The 11,764-nt window shown below is 31.9% G+C and overlaps 1 protein-coding gene across 1 annotated transcript in view; it reads right to left on the bottom strand.

The window, feature by feature from the left end:
* Positions 1-11,764, bottom strand: part of LOC106478841 (TRAF3-interacting protein 1-like) — a 46,073-nt gene that overhangs the window by 27,681 nt on the left and 6,628 nt on the right. Inside the window, exons 3-5 of the mRNA XM_022382531.1 lie at positions 5,955-6,003; positions 2,761-2,890; positions 1,495-1,715 (exon numbers count right to left, since the gene is read on the bottom strand). Coding sequence (XP_022238239.1) covers positions 1,495-1,715; positions 2,761-2,890; positions 5,955-6,003 — 400 coding nt within the window. The remainder of the gene's footprint in view (positions 1-1,494; positions 1,716-2,760; positions 2,891-5,954; positions 6,004-11,764) is intronic.

Here is an 11,764-nt window from a genome sequence, read left to right as displayed (position 1 = left end):
GAAAATGATAACTTCCAAAACATACATACTTCCACTGCCACTTATAGCTAGAATCCACATTGAGAAAGTAGAGGGGCTGGTGAGGGCATAGTTCATACAGAAAGCATCTGCATAGAACAAAGGTGTACCACGAGAAGTGGTACCCAAGTGGGGAAAACCACATTACATCCAGAACAAGTATGCTCTTCACCCATAACTACTGAAAAGTGAAAAGGGTGGAATATTACACAAAGAAGTATGATGGGCCAGCCCCAACCATACAGCTGAGGTTCCATGACTCAGAGGTGGAGCTAAGGGCAGTTGGACCACAAATATATACATATCTTTGTGATAGGATCCCCACCTGTAGCCATGAAATGATGCATTTCAAACTACCAAATTTACAAAAGAAAGAAAGCAACACCAAAATGGACAATCCGCCTGATCAACCTGAAGAAGTCCAAAAGGCTCAGATTGATGGGATAATATATGCCATACCCCACCCAAGGTCCAGAACTCATCCGGTTTGGATTTATGAACAGTCATCTTCACTCCCCAACCAAGTGGGCAAGGAGAATTCCTCTTACCCTTGGAATTATGGAGAGAACGTGGAACACTGTTCAACCAATGGTCTAAGATGGAAATGCATTGCTTTCGGATTTACGAGGAGATGGTGGACCCCCTGTATGAACAACCTAAGACTTGACAGTGTTCATAAGAGGGTCCAAGCACACCCCAGTAGATAGCTAAGCATCAAATCTGGACTGGTTTTACGAGTAGGCTCCTGTGTAGGTTGGTCCTGCTCCTACTGATACCTGGGAAAACTTCCAGGGACTCGGGTAGGAGGGTCTCCAACTCTGAGAGTGAAGAAAACTCAACACTCTGAAGGAAAATCCTCTGTCCACCACCCCAGCGACAAGGAACTGGGGTGGTAACGACTCCCTAGTTCCACTAATAGAATTTAGGGGGGGACATGTGCATGGTGGGAAGTCCCGAGGAACAGGCCTCCGGAGACAGTGCAACAGGTGAACCACGTTCCCTAAGTTTTAAAAGCAAACTGATCTCAATAGATGCAGCTCAAAGATCAGCATGGACTGGCAAAATCCCCTTTAGCTTTACTCATGATAGTTCATGAGTAGCAGTCCATTGGAGTTGTAGTGTGAGATAATACTACCATCCAGAATTGTGTCTAGATGGTCGTATGGAACACCTCATCTCAACAGAGCCTGTTGCAACCATGAACCGATATAAAGGTTGCTAGTGTGGATTTGAAAAAATACAAGTACACCTGAATGGGCAACACTCGCCACTGAGTGGGATCCAAAAGAAAGAAAGATGGACCCTAGAAGAAATAAGAAAAAATTTAAATCAGGTAAGAAAGATACTCACCTCCTTGTTAAAATCTAGCAGAGGAAGTCAACACAGTCACAGGGGGAAAGTGAAATCCCATGGAAGAGGAAACTGCCAGATCATGAAGGTAATGAGATAAGAAAGTGTCAGGAGAAGTCCACATACCAGCCTGCAAAATATCCTCCAGAGAACAGTTCAGACGAGCAGCCAATGACATCAATAGATGCCGAATCTGGCGAGAAGTGACGTGGAGCATATTGCAATCGTTAACAGATAAGCCCGAATAGGCTAAATGAATAAAAAGCCAATTCCTCTGGCCCCTGAAAGGTTCTGTATGAGCCATATAACATCTAAGGGCTTTGATTGGCACAACAGAAGATCCGGGTCTGATCAATGGTAAAGATGAGAAATGCCAGGTAAATTAATAGGAGAAAAGGATTTATTCCCTTCTCTGGCAGTGAGAGTTTCCAATAGAAAGGATCTGTCTGGACAGAGCAACACATAGATGGAATGATAGAGAGTCCAATGAACATAGATGGCAAATAAATCAGAACGGCAGTGTCCGGAAGCTAACAACAATAAAAAATTACAACTTGACGAAAAGGTGATGGCTTTCTAATTAAGCTGTGTGTGGGTTTAAAAAAATCTGAATTCTGTTTAGAGCAATGACCTAGTCAACAGACTTCAACATTTCCAGTAAAACTCCAATTTCCCCTTTAAGCCAATTACATACAACTGTCAGATTTATGTAGCTTGGAATGTGCTCTTTCTATTGGTTATAAACATGTACTTAAGAGAAGTAGGCATGAAGTTTCAAAAGAATGGAGCAGTGGGAAGAGCTACTTTGGTAGATTTACTAAATATATTGATATCTCATCAAATCAAAAGGTGGGATATTCTTATTTCATATTCCAGCTTGTCAATTTTTGAAATTTGAGTATCTAATTTATTAACCACTACAGATGTTGTATGGTAGGTGTAACACAATATAAACTGACCAATAAGAATAGAGGACATACAATGTGAAACACAAAAATGTATATTTAGCATTGTGTTTTTAATATTTTCTTTTGAAGTAAGAAATTAAAATATACATATTAAAATTTGAATTATTAACTATGTTTTATGCCAATTTTAGACATACATTGACAATAGAGTTGTTTAATTAAATTTTGAAAATAACTAAAACATAGTGTAGTGAGAGTGTTAAGGTATAAGATCTTTATATATCCAATAAATGTGACAAAAACATAAAAGTAAAAAGAAAATTGCTTAAGCTGGTTAGGGAGATAAAAGATGACAAAAATTATTTGGTCAAACCTATGTTTTATCTAGTGTTTAAGTCAAAAAATTTCAAAATGTATGTATTTAGTGTTTCTAATGAAAATTTGTATGCTATCAACTACATCTACAATGAACAGTTATAAGAACATTTGTTCATATACCACCTTGTCAATCACTGCTTTTCCTAGAGCTTGCAGAAGTTCATTTGTTTTTTCTGCTTCATGACCTGCAACAATTTTAGATGGACGGACAGACAAGGGTTCTCCAGTTACCATTACTATGAAAGAAAAACATGTATCTAATATTAAACTTTGAAAGCATTAAGATTTAGCTTTTACAGACATATATTAAGCATATACAAATGCAACCATTAGTAATCTTGAGGTTAACTGCCTCCTCAGAATTGAAATTACAAGAATTTTTGAACTGGACAACCTGCCTGATGAACTGGTGTTTGTATACTGTTTTGATTTCTTTCTGTGTATCTCCATTGATATGAATGAGAGTTTACGCTAAGGTACGAATCACACCCCCACTCCCATATTATTTGGAGTAAATACAGAACTGAATAAAATACATGGAAATGGATCTAAATGTCATATAATTACCAGTTCTCTCAGCACATTGTCCATTTCAACTACTTTCACATGTTCAGTCTTTGTCTTTTAAACAACAAGTCATTTTTTTGTTATAACAATATTATATAATATTTGTTGACTATGCAAGATATTATAATTTTAATAAAGAGCAGACTTTTAGCTTCCTCTTTCATAGGATTTAATCCCATGTACGCTTTTTAATAAAAACAAAAAGAAATTAAGCATAAATTTAGACTACTACTCAAAATTTGCTTCCAAAATTAAGAGATCTGAAACTGGTAAAAAAGAAACATCTCATTTTGTGACCAATAATATAATTAGTATTAATGTTATTGTACATCCTATAACAGAATAAATGTTTATTGTAATATATACATGTACTTCAAGATAGAAATATGTAACACTAATTTAACATACACACACATATTATCCACATAAATCCAAGAGTAATAACTGCTTTTCCTTCCTGTGGATAAACTCACATTTGAGCTTTTTCTATATTTCACTTTTAACTATTGTAACTGTATATTGACTCTGATACCATTCTCCTTACTACTATCATAGATTGTTGCAGAAAATACTTAACTTGAATTTGAGTGTAAAAACACATACATCACTAGTATTGTTAATTCCACTGTTTGTGGTTCAATGATTTGGTTTCCTCTTCTCAATAACAGTTTACAAGTAGTTACATGTCTACTGAAACTACTTTATTCTGTTGTGTATATTACTGTTATTGAGGTAACATTCACATCTGTATTTACAACTAGATCTGTACTTCACTGTCACCTGTTTCATACAAAATAAACCCAGAGATACTCAACATCATTCATGGACAGTTTTAGTTTTCTACCTCAATTGGTTCTATCAACAGTGCCAGTTTAAAGTACCCTCTTGCTACAGCACCTAGTGAAGCATGGAGTCTTGTTACTATTTTTTAAATGGAGTAACCTTAAACACCCAAAATTTTTATCTTTACATGCCTGTCATGGTCTTGCAGTGGGCACTGGCAGAGACAGAATAGATGGGTTGAAAACTTTCAAATATGAAAAACTGAAATGTACATACATTTATTGGGAAATCCACACTGACAAACAAGGAAATATGCAATCATAATATAAAATATCTGAGGAAAGTCAGAAAATTAAAAAAATGTAGAAGGCAAAATAGTATCTTAATACATGTAAGAAATGAATAAACTAACATCTCAGAAATACTTTAACTAAAAACAAAAGACCAGTCACAAATGCAGAGAGTTAAACAAATATAGACATTTTTATAGATAAGCAACAAATTTTTATAAGCAAAAAAAGCAAATAAAAATGAAAAAATAAAGCATCTACTCTTTGATATTAATTTTGTATTCAAAGACGTTTTCCTAAATATATATGTTAAAACAAAGCACTGCATACATTTTTATGCAGAATTTTTTTGAGCTCACAGTGTGTATTAAATTAACAGTTTACTTGATTATCAGTTATAAAGAAACATTTACATGTTTGGGTCTGGACTAAATGTAACTAGTCTCTTTTAAGTTTTAAACCATGAAACATACCTGTTTTTTAATGCTGTAATAAGAAAAGATGTGTAAGCTATCTAATTAGCTAAGCCACTTTCAAGTGATGAAAAGTTGTAATAAGTAATACTAAGTATGATATAATGAACAATGACAAAGGTCAGAGAAGTATTAAACACTACATAATTTAAGGAACATATATGTATATTGTAGCAAATAATTGTTTTATAATCAGAAACCTTATTGTTCTATTTAACTAGGACAAACATACAGCCACTTCTACCAAAGAAAATAATGCAAAATATATCAAATAAGATAATTTACTATACTTTGCCTCCTTAACACCCAAAGCCAGTCATATGGAAAAAGCTTAGAAATGGTGGAAAAAGCAGATGTTTGATGTTTGTTATTAAGCACAAAGCTACACCAAGGGTACCTGTACTCTTCCCACCATGGGTATCGAAACCCGGTTTCTAGCTGTATAAGTCCGCAGACATACTGCTGTGCCACTGGGGGGCAGAACTGCACAAAATCCAAAATTTGTACAGACAAGTTTTGTTTTCTGAATATCGGTTAAGAATGTCGAAAAATAAATAAATACAGTCAGAGCATGCCTTAACATTATTGTGATAAAAAAGAATCTCATTTATTTTTGGCGGCATTATTTTATTTGTTCCAGATTACATTCTCATACATCCACAATTTAATTTTATTATTTACTTTTCATGTTTACAGCCATATCTTTTCTTCTATTAACATTCCCAAGTCAATGAGCATCAACTTTTGATGTTTTTGTTTCAATCTGGTAGCATGTAATTTTTTAACCAATTACTATTATAAATTTTTTATAGAATCTTTACTTTAATTCATCAAAATATGTTTCAAAACTATGCAGTATCTTAATTACTATCAGTTTTAAACTATATGGTAAAAAAGTAACAAAATATCAACTATACCTCATAAAGATAGCATTTTAATCATACCAAACATATGACAAATATTTCATGACTTCATAACTACCTTCTTTTCAATTTATGGGAATCTCCAATAAATTTAATATTACAATTACAACAAACTGCCTAACTACTAAATAAAATAAGGGCAAGAGCAGTCCATAAACATCTAGTTTCAAATTGTTTAAAGTGCTCAGATTTTCAAAGAAAACATCAGGATATGTTGTGTATATGTTATTCACAATTACATACAGTATTAAAATGTAAACTCACCAACTACGTCAATTGTTTTCTGCAGAAAATCCATTTTGCTTTCCTTGTCCTATAAATAATTAAATTTCAATAACATTATGATTTAAACAGAACACAGTTAATGTACAAAACTTTACAGGTTCAAACTTGTATATACTCAATATTGTATTTTTCATTGCACCAAGTATTTACATTTTATATGAAGAACTATTAGTAAACTAAGGAAACTTAATGCTTTATGTTTCCACAGCTAACAGAAGTTGGGAACATCAAGAAACGTTTAAGTTTATCCTGAAAATATACTTTTGTGTTAATAATATTTTATAAGTTAGTTAATCATTTCTTCATGGATTTCAAAGCATTTTAAACTTTCTGCTTTATAGTACACAAACAAAAGGATTATGGAGATTCTCTATCCAAACCTATATGCAACTTATATTTACAGATATTTTATCAGTACAAATGACTTAAGCTCCAGAAAAACTTTATTTAATCAATGTTTTTTACTTATGCCTTTTTCTGGATAAAGCATTTTATAGCAATTAGCTACTAATTATTTTTTCAATCACACAGCAAACTGCATCCAATTGATCTAGTCAGACCTATCACATGATGAATTATGTTGTACTACATTACATTGAATACATTAAACTTGTTTATGCTTTACAGGTGTAGTCAAAATCATAGATTAGCAACAGGAAACTTTTATTCTTAGAACTAATCATTCAGAGACCATGATAGAGCTGGGCAATTAGTGAAATTTTAATAGTGAGGCTCATTAATCAATTACATTCAACTAATTGACTATTCTTACAAGTTTACTACAAAACAAAATAAAAAAGATTATTCTCACATAACATGGCAAAAACAAAATTACTAAACTTTTGGCAAAAATATTTTTAAACAGTCTCAACATTTACTATTTGGCAAGTTGCTAATGTTAAAACAACCACACAGTCACAGTTTTGTTTGTTTTTAGAATAAGAATGATCTTTCCAATGATCTGTGTAATTCAAATAAAGAAAACATTTTATTATCACAGGTAAAAGTAACAATGTTTTAATTTAAAACACATCACAGTTGCAATTAGAAATTAAGCAGTCAGTTAGCTAATTTATCTATGTATGTTGTTTGAATATCACAAATGTAAAAATAATATTCAATAAATAAGGATTTGAGTCATCAAAATATTTTGTCATCACCTATCATACTCACTAAGCCTAATTCAATCTTACTTGATGTCTTATCACAAACGAAAGTTTCTGTAGCTTTCAAACAGCTATAACTTAACACACAAACTTTCACTCAGAATAGAAATATTCCCATGAAACCATACGTTACTGCTCAAACCACTATATTTAGTATACTATGACATGGAAAGTCTAATTCTCACTCTATATTCAAATACAATTAAACTTTATAGCTTTTTTCAAAGATGTTTCATTAGTAAGTGATTAAACCACTTGATTTGATGTCATAAAAAGACAAGGGAAGTGTTTGAAAACAAGAAATGGATAATACATTCTTATTAAGTGACAGGTTCTTGATAAAAGTAGTTATTCTATGAGAAGGGCAGACCAATTCTAGAAAAAACTACAAATATGTTGTTTATGGGCAAAACTAATTAAAGCTGTGTAAAAATGTAAATTTTAACATTTATTTTCACTTTCTTCATGAAGTAACTAAATAAATGTTGGAAAATAACAAAATGTTTTTCATTTCAAAAAAATGAAACAGAGTTAGAATGAAAATATAAGACTGAATTTGAAATTTCTGTAAAAAGAAAATGTAAAACCAGGGAAAACCCTGTTTTCAGGTTCAACAATTTATGATTAAGTTATTTTCTCAATCCTATACTGATGTATATGAAAATGTATCATACATGCCAAGTAGTAAAACCAGCAAAAAGTACAATTAATAGCATTCCTTGGGTTTCTAACAACAACTTTCAACAAGACTACTTTACTAAAACTACTGAATTTTTGTTGATGAAAATAAACATATTATTTTGTTACAATTTCAAATAACTTTTTTATAAAAAGTTAATAAACTCTTCTATAACACTAAAAAAAATTATAAAAAAACTATTATATTTTGGCCATAAGCCTAGATTAAGGGTCAATTTAGTTAAATATTGTTGGAAATGAAATTATTTTTTCAAACATGCATTAATACACAAGATTTGACCAAGAAAACTGATGTTCATAGAAAAAATAAAGAAATATCAGAGCTGGCTATATGAAGCACTTATTTTAAACATTTTTCAAGCATATAAAACAAATTATGAAATGTAAAACCTTTCTGGGGATTAACTTTTTTAATGATGTTTGCTAATCTTTTGTGTGCCACGTTATCAAGAACTTTTTGATAACCTAAATACATGAAGTTCCCCCCCTTTTCCTTCTTCCAGATAACAATTAACATCCTTGATAAAAGATAACAAATTAGGAACACAAAAGTTTCTTTTGGTTGATCCATGTTTAACTTTATTTATGACATCAGACTTAACTAAATCATTGTAAACTTTATCAATCTCTAGAATTTTACAAACAACAGACGTAAGACTAACTGGCCTATAAAATTTCGAAAACGACTCATATCACTTCTTTAGAAATTGGAGTAAAATAAGTATGTCTGCAATTCTTAGGCACTTAATCACCCCCTACTGATTTACCAAAAACAAAAGAAAGAGGGTTGAATATCTGATCTCTGACCTCCTTTAAAACCCAGAGAAAAACCTTTTCTGGCCTTGGTGTTTTACCCATTTTTGATTTCTCAATTCTTCTACTTATCACTAAGGGAGTAATATCTACATGATTTAGGTCAACTCTAATATTTCCTACAGAATGCTCAGGGTCAGGAATACTGTTATCTTCTCTTGCAAAGTCAGAGAAGAATAAAATGTGTAAAAGCTCAGTCATCTCAAATGATATGCACAAATAAAGCAATTATGCAAGTATGTGTAAACTACAGAATCAGAATTCCTGGATTAAATACAAGCTATGAACAAATAAACATAAACAAATCTTCCTGTTCAGATCCTTTCTAAACATACATAGGTGACTGACACCAATGGTTCTCAACCTTTTGAGTTTTGTGGTCTCCTTAAATGTGAACAGTCACCAGAGACCCTGAACCACCCCAACAGCAGTTTCTAAATTAATTCAGCATGCATTAGGTGAAAACAATTAAGAATACTAGTGGCATGATTCACTAATACTATAAGAGAATCAACACATGAGAAGGTGACAAAGTGTACTGCGAGTCAAGAATTGCCATACTTTTTCACAACAACTGCCTTAGCTGCAACCAAATGAGATGAAGCTTTGGTCTTCTTACTCCCAATTCCTGATACATAGTCATGGAGTTTAAATGGGGCCCACAAAAGTGGAATGGCAGTGGCAAGTGAAAAAATCTTAATCACAATTATAGTAACCTTTTGTATTCAGAACCGTGCTATATAAATGACTTAAATGCATGTGTATCATGTGTTTATCAAAACATGACAGTAAGAATTTGCAAATTTCCTTCTTAAATGTGTACTCAACTTTTTTGAGTGTTTTCTATGTTTACAAGCAAAACTGCAACACTAATCAACAATTTGCTAGTTTGCTAACATGAATTTCAAGCCCTGACATTTGTCTCTTGATGACCTAAGAAGGCATTAATTGGTTTCTGTCATCTACTTCTAAATTTTATTATGACATGTCACAGACAAACCAATAAGCCAATTCAGAGCAACCCAATCTGTACATGTAGTTATTTGCACCAATTATTTTTACACAGTAAAGGTTTCAATAATTCTAAATAATAATTAAAAAGTAAAACATTACACAATTTCATAAGCATTATAACTCTATCAAAAACAGAGTTCTAGTGATCAAGTTTGGGTCTAGCCCTCGAAAATACACATATAACTCCTAATATTCAAGCTTTCAATTCTAATCTTATCATTCCTCAATTACAACAGACTACCTATAGGCAAACAACAGAAATGTTAATGAAGTACATTACACATTTTTAACAGCACATCTGCAAAAAATTCTACAAGTTTACAACTCTATCAGAAACATAGTACTTCTAAAGAGCAAGTCTGAATATCTGCTTTCAAAACTTAAAGGAATTACCTCTACATTTATTCTTCAAGAGCTCCTTTCATTATACTACAATTTAGTGTACTTAATACATGAAACGAGTCATCTGTTCTTCTTCTAGGTTACTTATAACATAACTTAGATGTTTTAAACAAAATCTCATTATAACGGTAGACCATTTTTGCACTCTTCCAGTTATTTTACAGAAAGCATTGTACATGTAAGCAAACCAACTTAACCTACACTATACTCGTTCACTTGAATAAAAGTAAGAACTCATATAAAAAAAAATCAAATTCAATACAAAACACAAAGTGGATAGATTTAATTTACAAATATGTTTGCTTTGCACAATTTCTGGACTTTGGTGGAAACCAGTGGATCAACAGGATAAAAGCTTTTGATATTTTTGTGCTATTTTTTTAAGACAACAAGATAAGAGAACACAAGTTTAATATTTATAAATGACAGGCTATACTCCAGTTAAAAGTTTTTTTGAAAGACTGACTAGTTTATAGAATGAGCTGCTATTGATAGTGGTTGAGACCAGTGTTTAGAAGTATTTAAAAGAAGTGACCAGTTCACAGTTACCTAGCTTTGCCACAATGTAATGTTTGAGACTCTTAACGGTTACATAATCTTTGGTGATTCATGTGCTTCTTTACAGTTATTTTTTCAAAAGGGAGACTGGCTTATGGAATGAGTTGCCACCGGCAGTAACTGAGACCAGTATTTAAAAGAAGAACTGACCAATTCATGGTTACCTGGCAGTACCATAATGTGAATTTTGAGACACCTAACGGTTATAATCTCTGACATCTCACATGCTTCTAAACAATTAACAATGGAACAAAAGTTTTAAAAAAAGCACTGATAAAATGATCTCATGGCCTGACTTTGATATCAAATATTAAACAAGAAAATATACTGCATTATTTAAAAAAAAAGATAAATGTAACGACTACAAGTATTTTGTGGAAGGATACATGACAAAAAACCAAAAACAATTGTATCATCTATAGGTGTTTTTAATGTTAAGGACAGAAAGTAAAAATTATACTTGTATATCTTCAAATGCCAGTTCTAAATCACAATGAACAGATATATATAACTGAACCCAATATCACTAATATTTAAAAAATAAGTGAAGTGAAAGTAAGTGAAAATTGTAGAGAAAACACCATAAGTGCCTTTTCTGAGCTGGCAAAGCATGATTATACTTGTTTATACTTGTCAAAGGACATTATTAATAATATATGTCATAACTATTGTAACAGACCTAGAATTACTAACGGATTATATAGGATCCACTCAGAAATTGTATTACACAATATAGCCAAAACAGTTGGTATAAAACCTGCTTATAACAAAAACTAGTTATCATGAATTTGGAGTGTAATTCTTAGAGTACTTTACAGTCACTTAATAATTCTTTACTTCTTAATATTAACAGAACATTGTAAATTACCAGCTACCGTATTTTTCGGAATATAAGATGCACCTGTGTATAAGAAGCACCCTTATTTGGAAGACAAAGTTTTGGGAGGGAAAAAAGCTACAGTCACATTGGAAAGATTTTTATTGAACAAAAATTCAATTTGATACTTTAAAAATTAGTATATATTGTTCTAAACCCAAAAGAGCTCAAAATAACAAAACAAAAAATTAACCGTAAATCAAAAAAAGGTTTACTGTTATTTAGTTTCGTTCAAAACCTACAAAATCTTCATTGCTTTC

This window comes from Limulus polyphemus, unplaced genomic scaffold (genome assembly GCF_000517525.1).
Source record: "Limulus polyphemus unplaced genomic scaffold, Limulus_polyphemus-2.1.2 Scaffold254, whole genome shotgun sequence".
Taxonomy (NCBI): domain Eukaryota; kingdom Metazoa; phylum Arthropoda; class Merostomata; order Xiphosura; family Limulidae; genus Limulus; species Limulus polyphemus.
This window is presented reverse-complemented; position numbering and strand designations above follow the sequence as displayed.